At 49.0% G+C, this 23,770-nt stretch overlaps 2 protein-coding genes across 3 annotated transcripts; one reads left to right on the top strand and one right to left on the bottom strand.

Moving 5' to 3' along the window:
- Positions 1 to 5,081: 5,081 nt before the first annotated feature.
- Positions 5,082 to 10,997, bottom strand: TERF2IP (TERF2 interacting protein). 2 transcript variants are annotated; one of them, XM_084812512.1, is made up of 4 exons: positions 10,622 to 10,997; positions 10,276 to 10,402; positions 9,444 to 9,544; positions 5,088 to 7,621 (listed from the first exon to the last, which is right to left on the bottom strand). In XM_084812512.1, exons 1-4 carry the CDS (start codon positions 10,856 to 10,858, stop codon positions 7,163 to 7,165), a joined length of 924 nt encoding a protein of 307 aa, XP_084668638.1. In that variant the 5' UTR covers positions 10,859 to 10,997; the 3' UTR covers positions 5,088 to 7,162. The 2 variants fall into 2 exon arrangements, with proteins under 2 accessions (XP_084668636.1, XP_084668638.1); XM_084812510.1 differs by having other exon boundaries at positions 5,082 to 7,621; positions 10,276 to 10,997.
- A 67-nt stretch (positions 10,998 to 11,064) lies between these two features.
- Positions 11,065 to 23,769, top strand: KARS1 (lysyl-tRNA synthetase 1). Its single transcript, XM_084812496.1, has 14 exons — positions 11,065 to 11,141; positions 11,363 to 11,504; positions 11,942 to 12,107; positions 13,257 to 13,350; positions 14,752 to 14,938; positions 15,055 to 15,180; positions 15,839 to 15,958; positions 17,215 to 17,377; positions 17,486 to 17,659; positions 18,164 to 18,249; positions 18,779 to 18,864; positions 21,820 to 21,946; positions 23,074 to 23,217; positions 23,575 to 23,769. Exons 1-14 carry the CDS (start codon positions 11,083 to 11,085, stop codon positions 23,641 to 23,643), a joined length of 1,743 nt encoding a protein of 580 aa, XP_084668622.1. The 5' UTR covers positions 11,065 to 11,082; the 3' UTR covers positions 23,644 to 23,769.
- The last annotated feature ends 1 nt before the right edge of the window (position 23,770 follows it).

Below are 23,770 nucleotides of genomic sequence, written 5' to 3'. Positions count from 1 at the left end.
GGCAGTTTTATTCTCAATCCCTTTTCTAATTATGCCTAACATGGAGTTTGCCTTTTTTACAGTGGCTGCACACTGGGTTGACATTTTCATCGAGCTGTCCACAACCTCAAGATCTCTTTCCTGGTCGGTCACTGCTATCTCATCAGGTTATACTTGAAGTTGGGATTTTTTGCCCCAACATGCATCACTTTACGCTTGCTTACACTGCACCACATTTGCCATTTGGATGCCCATTCTCCCAGTTTGGAGAGATCCTTTTGGAGCTCCTCACAATCCCTTTGGTGTCATTGGCAAACTTGGCCACTTCACTGTTCACTCCTAATTCCAGATCATTTATGACTAAGCTGAAAAGCATTGGTCCCAATACAGATCCTCATAGGAACTCACTATTTACTTCCTTCCATTGGGAGAATTTACCACTCTCTGCTTTCTGTTCCTTAACCAGTTACTGATCCATAAGAGGACCTCTCCTCTTATTTCATAACTGCTAAGTTTGCTCAGGAGTCTTTGGTGAGGGACTTTGTCAAAGCCTTTTGGAAGTCCAAGTAAACAATCACCCATCTTAATGTCTATTGACACTCTCAAACTACTCTAAACAGTTAGACAGGACTTATCTTTGCAGAAGCAGTGTTGATTATTTTTCAGCAGGGCTTTCGCTTCTGTATGCTTACTAATTTTATCTTTAATAATGCTTTCAACCAATTTACCTGGAACAGACATTAAGCTAACTGGCCTGTAATTTCCTGGAACCTCCCTGGATTCCTTTTTAAAAATTGGTGTTACATTGGCCAGCTTCTAGCCCTCTGGTACAGAGGCTGATCTTAGGGACAAGTTGCCTATTTTGGTTAGAAGATCAGCAATTTCATATTTGTGTTCTTTGAGAACTATAGGATGGATAACATCTGGGCCTGGTGATTTATTTGCTTTCAATTTATCGATAAGGTTGAGAACATCTTTTGTCACCACTATTTGCCTCAGTTCCTCAGACTCTCTTTCTGAAAGCATCAGTTCAGGCACAGGTATCTGTCCTATATCTTCTGCAGTGAAGACCAATGCAAAAAATTTGTTCAGCTTTTCTGCCATCTCCTTGTCCTCCTTCAGTACCTTTAACTCCATTGTCATCCCATGGTCCAACTGCCTCCCTAGCTGGTTTTCTGCTTCTGATATATTTAAATAATTATTTATTGTTAGCCCTGATGTTGTTAGCCATAGACTCTTCAAAATGCTTTTTGGCACCTCTCATTGTCTGCTTGTGCAAGCTTATGCTCCCTTTTGTTTTCCTCACCTGGGCGACACTTCCATTTTCTGAAGGAAGCTCTTTAATAGCTTCCTTGACCCTGTTCGTTAACCATGCTGGTTGTTAATCTGTTGCTGAAAAGGGTTAACAAAGAGTAAAGATGGCTGGTTTAATTTGGGAGAGGCCTACAAGAAGAGCCCCTAGAAGACCCCAGACTCATAAGCAGCTTTGTATTCCAGACTCTTGACCCCTGGGCGAGAAGACCATGAAATTTGATTCTATACTAAATGATGTTATTTCACTAACCGAGACTCTGAGATTTTTCAGGACTGTTTTTGAAGAAGGGGGAAAAAATGCAGCAGTCTTTACAAGCGGCTTCACAGAGCTTGCTCAAGGCCACGACGTGCTGGCAGAGTGTCTAAATGAGATGAACAGCAGAACTGAGCATGCTCAGATGCCTACTGAGAGGAGGAAAAGTACTGTTTGACTTCTCATGGTGTACACCTGCTGATAAGAGAATGTCCCTACTCGATGCTAGTTGGGCGGGGAAGTGTAGCCCTGAGCATGAGCAACAACTAGGAGGAGGTGTTTGGGCGGATATGACCAAAAACGGCCAAGGATGACCGGGAGTTCAAAGAAGATATACCGAAGAGCAATGCGTCAATCAAGACAGCATGCCCAGATGGCAGACTTTGGGTCATATGTTGAGACATTTCAAAGTAGCCCATTTGTAATAGTGCCAAACACGTTCCCCAGACACATGAAATCATGAGAGATAGATGGGACACCTTGTTTCTGATTGGTGAGCAAATGCTCTAACCACATGCACCCCATTTCCTATCGGAGGCTGATTGTCTCATTGCTCCTTGGGCCCCACCTTTGACCAGGGCAGGGGTATAAAAGCCCAGGGAATGGGAGCTCCAGGGGCGCTGGTGTATTTTGTTCCTGCTGCTGCTCCACTTCCTTCTTTCTGCCTTGCCACCAGACCCATGGACTTGGGTAATTATGGACCTTCTTAGATTCTTAGACTTTGGGACTTAGAATGATTTCTGAGTTTGGGACTTGGAGTGTTTCCTAAGCTTGAGACTTGGAGGTTATATCTAAGGAGGGGATTTGGAATTATTCCCAAGTTTTGAGTTTTCTGTTCACTCCATCTCCTTCCTCTACTCTTCCTATGCCTAGAGGAACTTAGTAATGCTTCAGCATAAGTTTTGTATTCAAGTAAGAAGCAGGAGGAGGCCACGGGAGGGTTAACACATAGGCTGAATTATTTTCGTTTGGCTTTGAACTGCAAGTAGTAAACAGGAGTAAGTTGGAAAGAGGAGTCATAACAATGTTAGAAGCTCAAGCTGTTATCTTATTGGCCAAGTTCATAGTACCAGCTTTGGCAATTGCAATTCTTTTGATTTATCTTCTGTTTTTGTTGCATTCTCTTTCCCTGTAATTGGAGAGAGAATTTCTAACGCTCATATAACCACCATGCTATTTCTTTTATTTGGTATTTCCCCTGAATTTTCAGCAATAAAGCCATAAATATGGTTTCAAGTTACAATCTTGTCTGTAGTGGTGTTTTGGGTTGATGTTTACCTGTTAGGATTGCTTGGTTACTCACTGGAGTGCTTCGGACCCATTTGGTGCAGGTTCTGAGGTTAAACAGGACCGAATTAACACTGGTGACCTCTTGGACTTCGTGCTACCTTTCCTAACCTGTGGTATACATTTCAGCTGGGCTTCTATTCTTGTGGTTTTGAGTAATCTCCAAGCATTTTTAAGGGATTTAACCCTCTTGACTCCCCCTTTCAACTTCTTTTTCACCAGTTCCCTCATTTTAGAGAAGTTTCCTCTTTTGAAGTCAAATGTGACTGTACTGGATTTCCTGAGCATTTTCCCACTTACATATTAAATCTGATAGAACTGTGGTCACTGTTTCCAACTGGTTCAACAACATTTACATCTTGCACTAGGTTCTGGGCAACATTAAAGGTAAAAAAAGGTAAAGGTGTCCCCAACCAGTCATGTCCGACTCTAGGGTGCGGTGCTCATCCCCGTTTCTAAGCCGAAGAGCCAGCGCTGTCCGAAGACACTTCCGTGGTCATGTGGCCGGCATGACTGAACACCGAGGTGCACGGAATGCTGTCACCTTTCCCACCGAAACGGTGCCTATTTATCTACTTGCAATTTCTTGCTTTCGAACTGCTAGGTTGGCAGAAGCTGGGAATGAAGACGGGAGCTCACTCCGTCACGCAGCACTCGGGTCTCGAACAGCTGACCTGCCGACCTTCCAGTCTGCAGTTCAGCGTCTTAACCACTAAGCCACCGCGGCCCCCTGGGCAACATTACTTAGGATTAAATCCAAGTTCGCCTCCCCTCTGGTTGGTTCCATTACCAGCTGTTCTAGGGCACAGTCATTGAGGGCATCAAGAAATGTAATCTCTTTGTCATGACTGGAACATGCATTTGTCCAGTCAATGTGGGGATAACTGAAGTCACCCATTATAACAACACTTTCTTGTTTGGAGGCCTCCCTGATTTCGTTTTCCATCTCAAGGTCACTCTGAGCATTCTGGTCTGGGGGACGATAGCATGGTCCTAGCACTAAATTAGTTTTGAAGCCTGGTATTGTCACCCACAGCACTGCTGTGGAAGAGCCTACCCCTTTTAGGAGTTCTAGTCCACTCAACAGTATGCCCTCTTTGATGTACAGAGCAACCCCTCCCCAGTATACCCTTTCCTGTCCTTCCAGTAGAGTATCCAGAGATGACTGTAGCCCACTAGTTCTCTCCATTCCACCAGGTTTCTGTAATGCTCGCTATATCCAGGTTCTCCTTTAAAACCAAGCACTCCAACTCTCATTTTTGCTTGGAGGCTTGTAGCATTTGCATAGAAACATCTATACATGGTGTCCCTCCCCAGATGTCTCTGGCATGTACATATTTTACTATGGCATTTTGGCCCCTTTGATAGGCTATCATGTTCTCCCATATGGCCTATTTCCTCCCCTTCTACACTGGATAGCCCCCACCCCCCTGCTGGCTTTCTACCTTCATAACTGGGTTTTTGTGCGTGTGTTACCTGAAAAACTTAGTTGTTTACTACGAGAAAGTGGGGAATTTCGTTATAGTTATTCATTTACAGTTACTTACTGTATGGAGGGAAGAGTCTACGGCCCTGGCTGCCTTGCCCTGTTGCTAAACTTGCACAGTTGCTTAATTCTCTTGTTTGCTGATGCTTTGTCACTGGGGCTAAGACACTTCATTGCTGGGGCTCCTCACTCTTGGATACCTGGCTCCCTCGCAAGCGTGCCTCCGTATATAGATAGGCCCAACTGGTGCTAAAGCCAATCTGATTGGAGGGCGTCATTTGAAAAGCAAGGGCAGCTGTGTGTGAACTCTTCATCAGCATTAGCTTCCAGTGGCTGGGAATGTAGGTCAATTGGCCCCCCAGAGGATGGTGATTGCTATTTAAGAAGGACTACAGGGAGTAGTGAATGGGAGACCTATTTAGGGGAGATCCTCTATTCAGTGGGTGGACAGCAGACAAAGGGTAGATGGTTTGGGAAGGATGTGGTTTGTAAGGGCTGAGTTTTTTCTGTGTGTGTGTGTTTTAAAAAAGCAGGAGACCTTGCTGAATGGGGTGATCTGTAGTGAATGGGGGGAGGGAGGATCCCCCAAAATCAAGTGGAAGGAACTCCCATAAGCAGAGTCTTTCCTCTTACAGAAGGCAGGTCCTGGATCCAATCCATAAGCATTACCTCATCTTGTAAACCTATTGACTACTGCACACACTTACATGCTTCCTGGTTCCACCTCGAACACACCACAGAATCCACTGCCTACAGCCAAGTGCAATGATACAACAAACATTTATTCACACTGTTCAGAAAGAGACTCTCAACTTAAGGACTGAAATCCAGCATTCCTTAGATCACAATACCTAGTGAAGTGGAAAACATATAAATGAGGCCAGACTGGTACCCTGGAATAATCTACTACAGGACAAACCCAGAGGAGAAAACAACCTAGTTTCCAGCTAAAACAACACGAAGAAACCGTCAGTGGTCTGGAGCCTGTCCTGGTCAACGGCCCTCCCCTGTCCCAGCCCCTGGGTGGTCAGCCTGTACTTGCCTAGGGACAGCCCGTGCCGCCTGTCAGCACATCTAGCTGCTTTCCAGCAACAACAGAGATACAGACACTGGAACCAATCCCTCTGGCAGACTCAGATGCCAACTCTGTCTCCAGATCTACTCTGGCAACACTATTTCAGGAACTAATAACGCCATGCACAACGTTCGAGGTTCATACACCTGCTCATCTTTTAATGTATCATCGGCTGTCGATGCCTTACTGCATTCTGCATAGGGCAAACAGTCCAGTCTCTATACAAAAGAACAGATGGGCCTAAATCTGACATGAGAAACAGCAGTGCTCCAAAACCAGTGACTGAACGTCTCAATCTCCTAGGATACCATCACTGACCTTAAAGTGGCCATTTTTGAACAAAGGAACTTTAAAGACAGATCTTAACGGGGCTAGGAAACCTGGCGCCCTCCAGATGTTATGAACTACAACTCCAATCGGCCCCAGCCAGCATGCCCAATAGTCAGGAATGGTGGGAATTATTGTCCAAGACATCTGGAGGGCACCAGGTTGTGGAAGGCTGGATTCCAAGGTGAAACCGCTGAACTGCAGTTTATCAAGAGGTTCAACTCCATCTCCTATGGCTTGAACCAGAACAAGGGCTATTTCTCAAACAAATTACACTGGGTGTTCACCACTGCAGGGATGTCTGTGGTGGTTCCATATAGTGGTACCATAGACCTATGGCCTGACTGGAGTCCACCAGGAGAAGAGCCTTCAGTGTGGCAGCCCCCTTTCTTTGGAACTCCCTGCCCCTGGAGGTTAGGCAGGCACCAACACAGTGTTGTTTCCAGCGCTTCCTGAAGACAGCACTGTTCCAGGAGGCATTCCTTAATTGACCAGTCATGGTTTTCTATTGGCATTCTGTTTTTTAAAAAGCATACTTTTAATATGGTGTTTTAATCTTTTTATTCTTTTACTGTTTTATCTTTAAGATCCCTGTGCTAGAATGGCAGCCCTGCACCACAGTTGTTGACTGCTATTGCCTTTGCCACACACAAGATCAACTTCAGCCAGACTTCAAAGGGCAGAAGAAACTGGCCAGTGCAGCGAGCTGGGAAAGCGCAACACCTGGTCAGTACTGGAGTGGAGAAGTTAATCCACACAGCTGCTGGCCAGGCAGAATGTCCCTCCTCCTCCTCCTGGCTCTGGCAAGTGTGAGAATCCCTCATTCTTTTTCTGAGTGTGATGTCAGAGGAAAGATACCAGCCCACCTACAGTTGGGAGAGGCAGGCAATGACACATTTTAGCTGGTTATGAAGCCCGCCAAAATCTGTCAATCCCTGAATGTAATGAATGAGAAATGCTACATCTGGAAGTCTTGGGCACAGGGAAGTGTACACATCTTGCCACAGCTGCTGCTCATGCTCTGGATAAAGATGTGAGATCACTTTAAATGCATTTGCCTATTAATACAGAAACAGGGTGGTAGCAGAGGATTGTATGGAAAGGTTTACAGAGGTTTATTGCCACGGTTGCAATCATGATTAAGAACAACAGTTGCAATCAAGATTAAGAACCTCCCAAAGGGAAAAAAGGCTTTGTATACAAACAGAAGGGAAGCAGAAAGATGAAGTGTCTTGGCCACAACTGCTATTTTCATTTTCAGTCATGGCAGAGACTGTCAGAAGGGTGCTGGCCTCCAAAAAGACTGTCAGCTCATAGCACAAAAGGTACAGCCAGGCTGTAGCAGACAGATTGCTGGGAACAAAAGGGTGCATTAGGAAGAAGGCAGCACCCTGTTCCTCTCCTATGCCAGGGCAGCCCCACAATCCACTCCTGCCATAAGCTAACTTTTCCTGAATGCCATGCGCCTAGTCACATTTTCTGCTCCATATTTTGCTACTAGCTTGCTTCTGAAATCACCTTCACTTTTCAGCAAGTCCACATCATCCTGCCTGCTCCAAAGAGGGAAACCATCTGCTCGCTGCCCAGTCTGCAGACAAGATGCCACAGCCTCCATCTCCCCACTGTTCTTCAGAAACGCTTGCGTCACAGTGGCCAGGTCCATCTTGAACTTTCCCATGAAGTGCTCCATGTCCTCAACTGCCATGGCCACCTCTGCAACAGAGGGACCCAAAGGCGGCTCTTGGCCTGGGAGCTGGCTTTGGGGCACAACAGAACTCGCATCAGGTGCCAACTCAAGCACACTGACTCTGGGACTAGGAGGTGCTGCCTCACTGGAGGTCTTGAGTGGTGTGTGTTTTGGTGGTACATCTTCTTCAGGGCCAGGGCTCTCACAGTCTCCCTAGAAGGAAAATGATTTAGGACACGTCAGGATCAATCCATCCAACAGCTGAATGGGCTACGTGTTGATGGAGTTCAGAGCAGTGTTGCTTGCCCCTTTTCTGCTGCTGTACAATAAAGATTCAAAAGTCATGGGGAGTGGGAAAGCAAGGCACATAGCTAAATGCCACATATATGGTAAAGACAAGGAAGACAAAAAGGAAAGATAAAATATTTCTTAGAAAATGGGTCTCAAAAGAAATGGCCCCACATTACCCCTTTTAGTTTATTGGCTCTCCCACACTGTAGGCATTCAAGATGAAGCTGGACAGCCATCTGTCAAGCATGCGTTGTTGTTGTTATTATTAATCTAGTTATACCCCGCCTTTTCCCCAGTACTAGGACACAAGGCAGCTTACAAAAAGTCGGCTTTGACTTAGATTCCTGCACTGAGCAGGGGCTTGGACTCGTTGGTCTTACAGGCCCCTTCCAACCCTACTATTCTATGATTCTATGAATGCAAAAGGCAAACAACACTGTTTTGTCCTTTATTTTGCTTTTTTTTAGCGGGGAGGTTGCATATATATGCAACTGTAGATTATCAGATATTTGCGGTCTGGTCCTCTGATGGATTATGTGATGTGTAAAGAAGTACTTCGTAAGAACATAAGAAGAGCCCTGCTGGATCAGACCAAGGGTCCATCTAGTCCAGCATTCTGTTCACACTGTGGCCAACCAGCTGTCAACCAGAAAACTACAAGCAGGACAGGAGGGCACAGCACCCTCCCACCCATGTTCCCCAGCGACTGGTGTACATAGGCTCACTGCCTCTGGTACTGGAGGTAGCACATAGCAACCAAGACTAGTAGCCATACTTCCTTTTGTCGGTTGTCCTGAATCTCCTGCTATTCAGTTTCAATGGATAACCCCATTGAGTATTATGAGAGTTTTCTCCCTATTCACTTTCTCCACACCACATACAATTTTATACACCTCTATCATATCCCTTCCCTACTTGCCTTTTTTCTAAGCTAAAAAGCCCCAAACATTGTAACCTTTCCTCAGAGGGGAGTTGCTTTACCCCCTTGGCCATTTTGGTTGACCTTATCTGCACCTTCTCCAGCTCCACAACAGCCCTTTTCAGGTGCGATGAACATAAGAACATCAGAAGAGCTTTGATGCTGGATCAGACCAAGGGTTCATCTAGTCCAGTGCTCTGTTCGCACAGTGGCCAACCAGCTGCCCATGGGAAACCCATAAGTAGGACATGAGTGCAAAAGCACCCCCCGCCACCCATGTTCCCCAGCAACTGGTGTATATAGATATCCTGCCTCTGATGCTGGAGATAGCATAAAGCCATCAGGACTAGTAGCCATTGATGGCTTTCTGCTCCAGGAGTTTGACCAATCTGTTTTTAAAGCCATCCAAATTGTTGGTCATCACTACATCTTGAGGTAGCGAATTCCATAGTTTGACTATGTATCGTTCCTGAATCTCCCACCAGTCAGCTTCATGGGATGACCCCTTTGGGTTCTAGTATTATGAGAAGGAGAAAAATGGCTCCCTCTCCACCTTCTCCACACCAGGCATAATTTGTACATTTCTATCGTGTCCCCCCTTACATGAGAGCAACATGGAAAACACTGGAACGCAACAGGTTGGCAACAGTTATATAGATTCTCCATAAAAAGTGCATTAATGAGGCACGGCTGGTGTGGAAGCAACCCAAGTGTACCAATGGCCAAGATCTAAAACATCAAATAAACACCACCAGATTCTGCTTTAAGCCAATCTGCAAGCTATGCTGAAGCATACAGTGCCACCCCATACAAGGGCATCTGTACCTCATGGTCTTCAAATTCTTTGTTGGCCATCTGGAAAATGCTCTGTGCCTTTGATCCTCCTGCTACATGCCTCTGACCCATTGCTTCCTTACTTTGTGAGGCTGTTAAAGACAAATATGCAAGCATTAAAGACAGAGGGATTTCAAGCTACCTTTCCCATCCCACCCTCCTGCTGATGCTACAGTGAGAAGTGCAATGGCTTCCACCCTTGAAAGATGGGAGAAAGAAACCAAAGTTTTCTGTTCTGATGCCCTTGTGGCCTCCCCCAGCTGACACACACAAGCTCAAAAAGAACAGTGCCAGGGAGAATTTAAGAAGCAGGCCAGAGACTTGCCCACCCTTACGCCAGGAAAGAGCAAACTGGCGGAAGCAAAGGTGATAATCTGACACTGCAAAAAGTCCACTTTCTGTGAAAGAAGCAAAAGGTCAGTTTGGCTAGAGAAAACCCACACACAAGCCAGGAGGAACTGTGCTAAACAGGCAAGAGGGCCCCTGAGGGGAAAGCAGATTTCCCACGGAGCAGGCAATTCAGAGGAAGAGTGGCTAATGGATGGGCGCCAGGAAGAAAAAGAAGTGAGGAACAGAAGTCTGCGGGAAGGATGCCGGGGAGAGAAGAGATCGCTGACAGGTGTGTGCGCGCATGCGTGCGTATGGAAAGCCTGTGCGACAGGAACGAGGGCTGGGCCCAGATGCTCCGGGGAAGCTGCTGCAGCACAGACCGACAGCCCGGCCCAGCACGGCCGGGGCGTGGCGGCAGCCCTGGCAGGCGAACTTGCTGGGCCCGCTTCCTTCCAGGCAGCAGCCCAGCCTGGCCTCTGGGGCTGCCCCTTACCAGCAGCAGCCGCGCCCGCAGGGCCAGGCCGCGGGCTCTCCGCCGACAGGTGGAGGTGCTCGCGGTGCCGCAGCTGCCTGAGGTAGCGGTCGCGCATGGCCTGCCACGGGTGCGGCGTGACCCGCGCCTGCGCCATGCCCTTCCAGAGCGCCGTGCCGGCGGTGGCGGCCGCCGGCGCGCCCCGCCGCTTGCTGCGCACGTACAGCGCCATGGCTCGGTCCTCGGCTGCCGTGAACGGCGCCCGGCCCTCGGAGGCGGCCGGGCGCGCGGCCCGGCGGCCCGGCGCCGGCTGCAGGCGGTAGCGCTCCAGGGGCAGCCGCTCCCTGCGGGCCACGCAGTCCGTGACGTAGCAGGTGGAGACGAAGTCCCCCGGGGCTCCTGCCGGCACCTCCCCCGGCCGAGCCAGCAGGACGGCGCCGGGCTCCTGCACGCGGCACAGCCGGCCGCCCTCGCGCAGGATCAGCGGCGCCAGCTCCGCCTTGGCCGCCCCGGGGCGCATGTAGAAGCGCAGGCCGCCGCCGCCGTCCTCCCGGAAGAGCGGCCGCGGGGCGGAGGCCTCCTCCGGCGCTCCCGGCGCGGGCATCGTCCGCCGCCGCCGCGGGCGAAGGGGCCTGGCGGGCGCTGGGCAGGCGCGCCCCGCTCCGCCGCTCCGGGCTCAGGAGAGGCGGCGGAACTCCGCGCGCCCCAGGCGCGGGCGACGGGTCTGCGCCGCCGCGCGCACTGGGCGGAGCGTCGGGCGGGGCGCCGGGCGCGCCGCCGCGGCCGGAAGTGCGCCGGCTTCCGCTTCCTGGCGTCCCGGCCGGCCAGATGGCGACGCCCGGCGCGGGGGCGACGACGGCGGAGGCCGCGGCCCGCCTCAGCAAGAAGTGAGTGCCGCGCCCGCCGCCGCCACGCTTGGCCTGGGCCGGCTGCTGGGCGGCCGCGGCCCGGCCTGGGCGCGGCCGCTGCGGCGCTGCAGCGGCGAGAGGGCGGCCCCGGGCCGGCAGCCGAGGTGGGTGGCCGGCGAGGGGCGAGGGGCGCGGGGCGCCGGGCTGGCGGCGCGCCGGGCTGGCGGCGCGCTGAGCCCCTCCGCCTGTGCCTCCCTCAGCGAGCAGAAGCGGCGCCTGAAGGCGGAGAAGAAAGTGGCCGAGAAGGAGGCGAAGCAGAAGGAGCAGAGCGAGGCGCTCCCGCCGGCCTCGGCCCGCGGGCCCGACTGCGCGCCTGCCGACGAGGAGAGCCTCGACCCCAACGTGAGCCGCCGCCCGAGCGGGGGGAGGCCGCCCGCCTTGTGGGAGCGGGGGCGCCTGCTGGCGGGTCCCGCCCCGGGGGGCGCCCAAGCCGGCGACTAAACAGTGCGGCGCTTCTGCCAAGGGCTTGCTGCTCTCGAGGCGCGTCCCGAAGGAGAGCTGAGCTTTCAGGCAGAGGGGGGGAGGGGGCTTCCGGAGGGGGGGAGGGGGCTTCCGGAGGGGGGGAGGGGGGGAGGGGGCTTCCGGAGGGGCGGCCCCCTGCCTTTCCTTGCTCGCAAGTGGCCCCGTCCATGGAGCCGTTGCTAGCGAGGCGTTGACTGCCTCGTTGTGCTGCAGCTCCTGTTGCAGTCTTGGGTCACACAAGTTTCCTGGAAGACCTGGCTGACATAGGCTAACTGGGGCCTGGCCAAACCTCCTCGTCTCTCTCCTGTGTCTGGCAGCAATATTACAAGATTCGCAGTCAGGCCATCCAGCAGCTGAAGGGCACCTCTGAAGATCCCTACCCACATAAGTTCCACGTGGATCTGGCCCTGACAGACTTCATAGACAAGTATGGCCACCTACAGGCAGGGGATCATCTGAGTGACATTACAGTGAGAGTGGCAGGTAAAGGCTCACCTGGTGTCCTGGGAAAGCAGTGACCCATCTTTCCCCCACCCCATTTGTTACAGTGGAGTCTATGAAGGAATCTGTCCAGCGCTGTGGGGCAGTTTGCAAGGCTAGCGAAGAACTGTCACTGATGTTGCACTCCTCCTGTGCAAAGCAGTGGAACTGCAGTAGGCTTCACAGAGCCCTTCAGACAGGGGCGCACAACCTTTTCAGCCCCAAGGGCCGCATCGGGCCTGGGCAGGTGCCACATGCTAAAGCCTTCTCTCCCCACCTCCCCATATGAGCCTGACTGGCAGCACTACTTCTCGTGGCCTGGAAACAGCCACACCAGCCACTCCTGGGTGGGTAAGAATTTGGTGGTGGCATGGGGTCCATGGGTTGTGCACCCTCGCCTTTAGTTTTGACCTGAGGCTGAAGGAACATGATGGAAACTGAGCTGGGTCCTGGGGATGTCTCTCTGAACTGCCTTTGCAATTTAGGGTGCAATCCTATGGCCACTAGACAGTGTCCAGACAGCCATAGGATTTTTCGGTTTCTGGGAACTGAGCTTAGAGCCAGGGCTCTGAACTCGGTTCTCTGAAACCTCCCTCCCCTGCTGTCTCATAGGCAGTGCGGTTTATCCTTGGCTCCATGCTCCGTAGGAGCAGCATGGAGCGGGCGAAAAGGGAGCGTTCTTGGGGGAGGGGACTGCGGAAGCATTATTATGACGCTTCCTATGCACCATCCAGCCTCCCCCCCCCCCCCCGCTCCAACACATCCCAGCTAGACAGCTGAAACCAGCTGTCTAGCCGCAAATGTAGGGCAGCCAGAATGTGGAGGAGAGAATCCTCTCCACGCTCCGTCTGCCCTGCATTGGCTAGTCGGCCGCTGCCAAGTTTGGAGGTGGCTGACTATCCCCATAGGATTGCGCCCTTAGTTGCTCCAGATCCTGGAAGATTGGTCTATGGTAAGGGCTCGGTACAGGGCTGCATGTGACCTGCTGCCATTCCCCTCTATATTTTCTCACTGCATTTGATCACTTTTGAGGCATGTCTTTGCTCTTGTTTTGGTCCTGCTCTTTGGCCAAGAAACTTGCATCTTTGTTGTGATCACACAAAATCTTTCGTCATACTACTGTCACTTTTGTATGTAACTTTTGCCATTTAGGTCGGATCCATGCAAAACGTGCCTCTGGAGGGAAATTGATATTCTACGATCTTCGTGGGGAGGGAGTTAAGTTGCAAGTTATGGCAAACTCCAGGTAAACATTGCTTAAATGCCTAATAAAAAGAGCAGTTAAGGATTGCCTCTGTGAGTCCTGGATATAAGGCAGAAAGAACATGAAAATGAAAGCATGCCGTGATTTTGGGGCTCAGGATTGTCTCAAATGGACAACCTCTTTCTGGATGACTCCTTAAACCACTGGTAGGCAACCTTTTGGGCCCATGGGCACACTTGGAAATTTGAGAAACTTCCTGGGTGCACTTGTAAAATGGCTGCCATGGGTGGGCTGGCTAATCACAAAGGACAATTTAAGATGGCAGCCACTAGAGGCTCCCACTTAGCTTTGAAGCCATCTCAGGTACCAAATATTTTTAAATTAAAAATTGGGAGGAGTTGGGTGTCTCAGTGGGCACCAAAGAAGGTGTCTGGGGGCACATTCGTGGCCATGGGTGCTATATTGCCTACCCCTGTGTTAAACATATGTGACAGTTGCCAGAATGTGTAAACTATTGTGCTTTGGGTATTTTTCTTCTTCTTGGATCACTTCATGCTAGTTGCGATTTTCCGATGCCAGCTTACTAGCTATTGCCTATTTATTAGTATCAATATAATTTGGCTGTCGAACGTTATAGTAGACTGGAGCTGATGGGTATTATAGTCGGAAACATCTGGAGGGCACCATCCCTATTGTAGACTGTATTATAAACTTCTGCATCCTTCATAATGTTGATGGTTTGGGGATTTTTTTCATGGCCGGAATAGCTTAATCTTGTATCCTGAGTGGCATCCTGTTATGTCCCATCAACCATACTAGACAGCGGAACCCCAGGGGCTTCTGGGTTAGGGTGGGCAAAGAGAGAGGCATGTGTTGCAAAGAGGGATGTAGTGATATGAGCTCTTAGGAAATTGTTCCCTGCATGACTGTGTTGCTGCTCTATTACAACACCTATTCATGTCACTGTATAGTCCTTTGCTCCCAGTGTACGTTACTGAGTATGCTTTTGCTTGTGGCACTGCAGCTCTTTCAGTGCTCTTTATTCTGGTATGGCAGATATTGTTCTCTCAGACCACATAGGTGCTGTGAGTGTGGTGTGCATACAAATAGTCTGAAGAAATTGGAACATGGCTTCCAGTGTGGCCTCGTTATCAACTGAGAGTGGCCTTCGTGGCCCTACTGTCTGTGGGCAAGTTCATAGAGCAAGATTTTCCCTGTGAGTCTTGCAAATAAATGCAAGATTGAAATGGGTTCTGTTTCTCCCCCAGTATGGGCTAGTAGATGTTTTGTTATTTTTAAAGGCACGGGATGATTAATTTTTAGGAGGCGACAATGGGTGGAAGAGGTCACACTGAATCTGTTGCTTTCATGTGTGGTGATGGGGAAATGCTTGCTAAGAAAAGTTCTTTCAAAAAAGGCATGTTTAAAAACTTTTTTTTTCAGAAACTACAAATCTGAAGAAGAATATATGCACGTTAACAACAAGCTTCGCCGTGGAGACATTATCGGGGTTCGAGGGAGCCCTGGCAAGACAAAGAAAGGAGAACTGAGCATCATTCCTTACGAAATCACACTGCTCTCGCCATGCCTCCACATGCTACCTCATCTTCATTTTGGGCTCAAAGACAAGGTATCATACTTGTTGCTGCTCTCCTGCCTTCTCGCTTGACAGCCTCTGAGAGTATCTAATTTACTTCAGTTTTCCTTTAGTCTGTTTTATGTTCTAAAACTTGCTGCTGTTTTCAGGAAACCAGATTTCGGCAGAGATACCTGGATTTAATTCTTAATGATTTTGTGAGGCAAAAATTCATTGTCCGAGCAAAGATGATAACATACCTTCGAAACTTCCTAGATGAGTTGGGCTTTCTGGAGGTGAGTGCATTGTTCTTGGTTTTTTCTTTTTTAAAATCCCATGATATCTTGCAGATTTCTCAAGGAACAATCCCTTTTGCAGCACTTCTGTGGGGTTAGGAAGAAAATCCTGCCTTGGCTTGGCAAACTTAGGCTGAATTGGCAGTTCTCTTTCTTGAAAATATAAAATCCAGTCCTCGGTACAACGTAATTTTGCACAGATGGTTTTATGTAACAGCCTTTTCTTCCAAGGGGGAGACACAGTTATCTCTCTAAGCAGAGAGACTGATGCTTTAGACACATGCTTTGAGACATACTGTATAGAATAGTGGGTCTCTGGCAGGGCCTAAATTTGCATCAGTTCATTGGTGTGTCACTAGACCCTGTACAGGGTGTCCACTCCCGTTTTGAATAAACTCTATGGTCTTTCTTGGTTACACGCCCGCCTTGCACTTGCAGACTTTTTGTCTCTGCTAGTCTGTTTCCATGAAACTTGAACCCTCTGGAGGTTTGGGCTCAGAGCCCCTTCTTCTCCCCTCTCACAAATGATCATTCTGATGTCTCTGCCTCAAACCTCCCGTATGGCAGGCCGTTGAAGGTGGGGGAGGGGCAACTGTGTGACTTGAGGGAGCTGATGCATCACAGAGTTTTGGGTTTATTTTGTTTGTTCTTTGACTAGATTGAGACTCCCATGATGAACATCGTACCTGGCGGGGCTGTCGCAAAGCCTTTCATCACTTACCACAATGAGCTGGACATGAACTTGTACATGAGAATAGCGCCCGAGCTCTACCACAAGGTGAACAGCTCTTAGGCCAAGGAGGCAGAGGGTGAAACTTGCTCACTTGATTGGACTAGTACACATATACCCAAAGACTTCGCTGCCCTGTAAGCCCTTTGTGTCTGTATTTAATGCACGAGCTAAGAAAATTATGGATGTTCCTACCTGATTTGAGTAATTAGTTCAGCGAAACAATGCCAGAGTGGGAGGCCTTGGCTAAACCTGTCTGGTAAATCCCCGCCCCTGCAACTGCACATGAGAGGATGGGCAAAACCAGGAACGATAACATAGGAAAAAAAGGTTTGGGAGGCTGTGGGTCTCCCTCCCTCCCTCATGGGTATATTGAAATGCCAAGAAATTCAGACAACTGAAAATTGATAGTAAGCAGATTACTATAGAAATTTGAAGCGTGTGTGTGAGTTGTACATCTCTCTCTCAAAATAGTGTTCTTAAAGTATACCCCCAAATGGTTGAGGTTCTTCTAAGCTAGGGGTGGGCAGAATGTAGATCTCTTTTATGTTTTGGGCTTCAACTCCCAGAAGCCCCTGCCAGCATAGCCAATGGTTAAGGGCACTATCTTATGCATGTTCAGATTTTTTTTAAAAAAGTTTTACAACTCCCAGCATTCCCCAGCCACCCATGCTGGCTGGGGAATGCTGGGAGTGGTAGGATTTTTTTTCTGTCTAAACATGTAAGTCCAAAACATCTGGCGATCGCCTTTCTGGCCACCCCTGTTCTAGGCCACCTGGAAGGTTGACTGCTGGAAACTTGAGACGTGTTTGCACCTAGGAGCCAAAATATGGTGCTTCTGCCACCATTCCAGCACAGAGCAAATAAAGCCCCCCATAGGACAGAATGGTGGGGTGGGGCTTTCCTGGTCTCCTCAGAACTGGATTTAGGGGGAGGGACACTTCCATCTGCAGCCAGGAACCAGCATCTCAGCTGGTGGAATGCAAGTGTCATTTCCTAGTGTACAGATGTGAGATATCCCAACGTTTTCTTCAAAGCCTGAGATATCCTCACTCTTTGACATCACACAAATAGAACCTGGTCTGGTTCTCAGCAGTTTCTGTTGAATTATGTGAGGCCTGCAATCTGGGGCACATATTGTGGTTGGACTTTATTCTTGTGCAGGTGCGGGGAGGAGTGGTGGTGGTGGGAGCTCTTTAAGTCTTTGTCTCAGACTGGGTAGTCTGTGCTCCTAAGGGCAATTGAAGTGCAAAATAGATGTGTCTTTACAATGTGAGTGGGACCAATTGGCTTGATTATTTTAGATACTGGTGGTTGGTGGAATGGACCGGGTCTATGAAATTGGGCGCCAGTTCCGGAATGAAGGCATTGATTTAACCCACAACCCAGAATTCACAACCTGTGAATTTTACATGGCGTATGCAGACTACCATGACTTGATGGAGATCACAGAACAGATGGTTTCAGGTTGGTGACCAAAATGTTAAAGTTGCTGCAGACGGGGTGCAAGGATCTGTGTGAGACCCTGGGCAGAAAACAAGTGAGCGAGGGTAAAGTGAAGCTCTCTGCTTGCAGGAATGGTGAAACACATCACTGGCAGCTACAAGGTAACATATCACCCTGAAGGCCCAGAGGGCCAGACATATGAAATAGATTTCACACCACCCTTCCGGAAGATCAGTATGGTGGATGAGCTGGAGCGAGTCCTAGGAGTGAAACTTCCTGCAACGGATCAGTTTGAGACAGAAGGTGAGAGGAGAAGAAGTTTACTTCCTCTTTATTAGCAGCAGCTTCCTTGTTTTGTTTTGAGAATGTATATCCCCCTCTCCAGTCGAAAAGACTCTCAGCTTGGCTTACAAGCCCCCCCCCCCCCCCCGGCCACTTAAAACAATAAAACCAGTACACCATATCAGGTGCTGAGCCTCCCCTACAGGCTCTGTGTTAGGCTCTGCCCCCCGAATCTCTGGGCCGCTGTTCTGTGTGTGTAGTGATTGGTGTGGTGCTGAATTCCGAGTCTTTCCTGTAGACTTGCGAGCAAGGCAGGTAGTTTGTGGCTTTTGGGTTCTTCTGGCTCTATATTGACACTGCTGTCTCTGACTTCAGCAGTTGTGCCCTTCGCTTTGTTCTCACTGGTTGCCATCACTGTGTTACATGATGGAGGAAATAGGAGCGATTCCAGCCCTCCCCACCCTCAGACTAGGGAAAGGATTTCAAGCAGCAGTTTCACTAACACCTCCACCATTGTGTACACAGAAACACGCAAATTCTTTGATGTTGTCTGCGAGGAAAGAGGAGTGGAGTGCCCAGCTCCTCGGACTACAGCCAGGCTGCTTGATAAGGTAAGACGAGATGGAGGTGGCTTCCTTTGTAATCTGTTAATTCCCTTTGTGAAGAGGAGCCCCAAATGGGGTCCCACTAGGCCATCCTGTCTCTTCAAAAGGTAGCCAGGCTAGCTGAGCTGGGCATCCCAAACTTTGCCCTCACAAGGCTCCCTAACACAGACAAAGAGCATGGCTCTTCCCAAAGGCCACTGAGACAGGCAAGAGGGGCCTGAGAAAGGGCCCTGCTCCTGGGTGCTTCATGTCCAGAGTTTATGGAAAGGCAATGATGGGTTGATTCCTCTGGAAAAAGTGGCCCTGTGGGCAGCCTTGATACCATTACCTTGTGGTTGCTTTTTTATGTTCTCCCCTAGACCAAAGTTTAAGTCATGCCAGGGAGCTGCTTAAGTTCTCTGGAGGAGACTGATGTGTATGAGGTGCTGAAAAGGATTCACATGATTTGGCCATGTTGTGCTGTTTCTGAGACTGAGGGGCTGTTTAAAGAAACTGTCTGAAGGCACCCGCTCTCTCCCCCTCTCTTGTTTTCCAGCTGGTTGGTGAATGTTTGGAAGTCACATGCATCAACCCCACATTCATCTGTGATCACCCCCAGATTATGAGCCCCCTAGCCAAATGGTAAGCAGGGGAGAAGGGGGTGCAAGTGTTGGGGAGCATGTGCATACATGTCCACATGTTTTTTGGTTTTTTTATTTATATTTATTTTATTTTTGGAAGTGAAATAAACAATACCAACAACATAGTCAAAATCTGCAGTTTCCAACGTTACAGTATTCTGGGGAAGAAAAAAAAATGAGGAAAGAGAAAGAAAGAAACCCCCAAGATTATATCTAAGCTTCACTGAAAGCAAACCAAATATCCAAATATAAGGCCAGTTGCAAATTGTACCTATACAGCACTCTCCTAGGGATGGCGGAGAATTCTGCCACGGATTTCAGTGAGGCAGAATGCACTGGCATTCGGCCCCTGAAACCCGTGGTGGAATGGCACCCCGCGGAATTCCCCCTGGAACGAAACTTACCTGCAGCGGCGGCTCCGGCAGCTGGTCTTTCGGCTGGCTGCTGTAGCCGCAAATGGCAGCCGCCATTTGCGTCCCGCCAGGCTGCCGTGATAGGCTATGTAAGTATTTATGTAGCCTATCACAGCAAAGAGCAGGGACGCAAACGGCGGCCGCTACGCTGTTTGTGTGGCTGCCTTTACCGTGATAGGCTACATAAATACTTATATAGCCTATCACGGCAGCCTGGCAGGACGCAAATGGCGGCTGCTATGGCAGCCGCCATTTGCATCCGCAGCAGCTCAGCTGCGGCCAGAACTCCAGCTGTGGACGGCCCTGGCTGGCAGCTCTGTGGAGCCGCCGCGGAGCAGAGCCGGCCAGGGAGGATTCCGGGGGGGGAGGGACGGAGCGCTTCCCCCCAACGTGAATCACACCTGCGAAAAGGTAAGTGACTTTCGTACATCCCTACACTCTTCCAAACATTGCAGGTATTATTAAATCTTCAATCTGCTGCTCCATAAACTGTGAGCCTTGTCTTTCAATGTTATAACCTCAGTCTTATAGCAAATAAATGGGAGTAAACCATCCATTTCCATTAACCATATATTACCATTCCATTGCCACATATTAGTAAACATTAAAAGTTTAACCGACAAGAAATAATAATCATGATCCCATAATAATGATAGTAATACTAATATTAATGATAATTTTTAAAAAAGAAGAAATTTAAGAAAAGGATAAAAAGTAAAAAATAAAAACAATTTATTTTACATAATATATCTAAAAATGTATTTTTATGTGTACACCCACATACACCCATACAATATAACACACAAAGGAGCAAGAAAACAAAAATATGCAAACATTTAATCTGGCAAACTTCCCAGACAGCCTATCAGCTAAACCCCAAACAAGACTTCAGAGGAACAGTAAAAATGGCTAACTCCCAACTCAGGAGGCTGAGAAAGTTGGTTCCCTTGTTTTAACATTAACACCAATGAGAAATGATTCGGCCGCGTCAAGATTTAAAAACTTTTTCATCTGGCCTTCAAAAAGAATGCAAAATGTAGCAGGATATTTAATATGATATTGCAGGTTATTTTACTTTGCCAAACTTCTCGCTTTGGTGAATCGCCTTCTGTCAGCAATTTCTTTAGTATAATCAGGAAAGAGGATAATCTTGTCATTTGCTGGTCCCCACCGCAGCTCACCTTGTTCTCTTGCCAAATGCAGAAGATAGTATTTTTAGAAACTCGCGAAAACTGAACAACAGTCCCAGAAGTCCCTTTAGTGCCACGTATTGAACCAGGAACATGATATGCATGCTCAATATCCAGTAGAAAATCAGATGGCAAAATCAATAACTCATGCAAAAGTTTATCCATAAATTCAGCCAAACATACATCAGCAGCCGTCTTTAATACCAAGAATACAAAGGTTTGCTCTGCTTGTAAGAGCCTCCAATTGGGAAATTCGAGCAAAGTATTGTGAGATGCTTGCATAGCAGTTTCCTGAGCAATAGATCTTTGAGCGCATTAACCTTCGTTTCCATTTTTTGAAGAGAGATATTAATTTAAATCCACAGCCCCTTGGAGGGCAGTGATTGAGTCTTGGATTGTTTCAAGCTTCTTTGACTGCACTGATAGCTGAAAAGACATAGTTTTTATCAAAGCAAGCAACTCCTCTTCACCTCCGGCATTTCTAGAAATCTTTGCTGGGGGAGCAATTGGGGTGGGTAGGTGGCATTCCCAGACCTTTTGTTTTTCCCTTTGATACTGCCATCCTCCACTTCCAGAAGCACAACAAGTAAGTATAATTGCAGACACAGAAAAAACAAACAGTTAGATTTACGTGCCAGTCCCCAGATATTGCTGGTAGTTTAAATTCACAAATATTTTTTGGAACTCATCAGTCTTGTAGTCTCCTAATTGCTAGGAGTTTCAAACAGCATTCAGTAGATGATACTCCGCCCACTGACCTTAGATTGCAGCCCTTCTGCTGCAGCGCAAAAGCAGCTGTTCTTCTGAGATTTCAACCGGATGGTACTGTAAGATTCCCCTTTTAATTCCAGGGGAATTTTAAAAGGTTTCTCAACTTTCTCATAGCTGTTTGAGATAAGCAACCTGCGGAGCTCCGCAGGTCACTACCAAGACGACATGGCTCTGACTGGAAGTCCACATGTCCACATATATTTTGAAGGGCTCAGTCAGGGTTCAGGGTACTCCACAAGCCTGCAGAAAGGGAGAAATGTTTTACACGAAGGCAAGTTGCTAACCCTTAATGGGTTTGACTGTTTCTGGAGAATACCTTGAGGAATCTCAAAAACAAGAACTGAGCTGGATTTCTTGGGGTGGGGAGCTGAGTGGGGTTTCGAGCTTTTTGTCCTCCCCCATAAAATAGAATGAATTTTGCAGACTTGCTGCTTCTGTATATGCATGTTGTAGAATTCAGGGGAGGTTTCTGCTGCGTTGTGCTCCTTCCTTAAACCTGAGGCATGTTGTCCAGGAGCTTTGAGGAACAGCATTGCATGGGTCTCGGGACTACGGCCATCTCATCTTGTTATATTTTTGCAGGCATCGTTTTCGACAGGGGTTGACGGAGCGTTTTGAACTTTTTGTGATGAAGAAGGAGATCTGCAACGCCTACACAGAGCTGAACGACCCTTTTCGCCAGCGCCAGCTCTTTGAAGATCAGGCCAAGGTGAACTCTTACTAAGGGGCGGGGCAGGAGCCCACTTGAGCCGTGCTTTGCCAAAAGGCTTTTTATCCTGGCCACTACACAGCAGGGTTCAGTGTGTGACGCTAGCAATAGTGTGTATCGGGGAAGGGGGCTGACATATAGCAGGGACCAGTGACGGGGGTCAGGGGTGGCTGGCTATATTTGCATTTCCCTTTCCCACTCGAGGCCTTGTAGGTGTGTGGGGGGATGAACTCTGCAGCAGCATCTCCAAGCACAGCATCTCCCCCCAACTCCCAAATATGAATGAATTATAAGATGCTTGGAGAAAGTGGGAGACCCAGTGGTTGGGGTGGGGTTTTTATGTCCCCTCAGCTGTATCCCAAATCGCAGTCTGCATGGAACTGTCTGGGGAGCAGAATCAGTCCTTTGCCTGTGTGGCCCTGCTCGCGTCTCCATGTGTCCAGTGGGTGTTCTGTGTCGACTGAGGAGACCGGGCTTCTGAGCTGAGGGCAGCTTTGAATTAATCACTGCCTCTTGGCTCCAGGTTGTTCTGAGAATCGAAAGGGGTAGGATGGGGCCAGGGGAGAACCATGTGTGCGGGCTTTCTGCTGTAATGCTTCTCTCCTGCAAGTAACTCCTGAGTTTAGGAGTAGAGGAAATATGCCTCTGAGGCATTTCCTCCTTTCCCTCCTTGAACCTATTGCTGCTGTTCTCTCTGTGACATGCTCTGAGTGGGCTTGATGACACTGGCTTCCATATCTCAGGTAGCCATTCCCGGGTTAACATATTTGCCATCTCAAGAGACAGAGGAACAGACGGAAATCTGGGGAGGCACCACAGCTTGGGGGTGGAGCACACGTTCGAAACACAGAAAAAATCATCCTGTGATGCCACTGAGAAGGCTACCTTTACCGTGGGGACCAGTGGTCCTTGGGCCGTGCCAGTCCCCTGGCTGACAACCCAGAGAATAGAGGAGCATGTAGAAGGGGGCTGGACAGCCAGCGTGCCCCTTGACCACGACTTTGCAGCCTTTGTTGCTGGAGAGAACTTCCTTCTGACGAGCTGCTCCTTAACTAACTCCTCCAGGGGAGGGGTTAGTTAATGCCCGTGGTGGATGACCATGGCCTGGCTTTTCGTTCCCCATCTAGGCAAAAGCTGCTGGTGACGATGAGGCAATGTTTATCGACGAGAACTTCTGCACGGCTTTGGAATATGGGCTCCCTCCCACAGCTGGCTGGGGCATGGGCATCGACCGCCTCACCATGTTCCTGACGGACTCAAACAATATTAAGGTAAGCACAGTTGTGATACACAGAGGACAACTACTGTGTGCTGCCTGTGCAGGATATGGGCTGCTTTGCACATTCTGTACCAGCAAATGCAGCATTCACATATGATGGCAGGTGTAGCCAGTGCTGGTGTTTTGGCACAAGTACCTGTGAGATCTAACCAACTGAAAACATCTTATCTGGTACAGCTGAAAACATGGTACCTGGAAGTTTAATTTCTGTAGATTCAGTTTGAATCTGTAACATCCCTTAAAAGAAGCTAGAGATCAAGCTATGGTGGCTCTGGGGCCTTTTTATGAGGGAAACATTCCATGGGAAGGAGGCTGTCTCAGGCCCTGAGAAGTGCCTTCTTTCTTGCAGGAAGTGCTGCTGTTTCCGGCCATGAAACCTGAAGATAAGAAGAAGGATGCCGAGGGGACCTCAGTGTGACTTAGCAGACTGCAGAGGAGGAAAGGCGGGTGGGGGAGAGGCCGTCCCACCTTCGAACAGGCCTGGGCAGGCCACTGTATTATCCCAGTCATGAATAAAGGCGCTGCTGCATACTCTTCTTAGCTAG

Source organism: Heloderma suspectum, chromosome 8, assembly GCF_057233095.1.
Source record: "Heloderma suspectum isolate Gila_16-S chromosome 8, 16-S_ref, whole genome shotgun sequence".
Taxonomy (NCBI): Eukaryota; Metazoa; Chordata; class Lepidosauria; order Squamata; family Helodermatidae; genus Heloderma; species Heloderma suspectum.
This window is presented reverse-complemented; position numbering and strand designations above follow the sequence as displayed.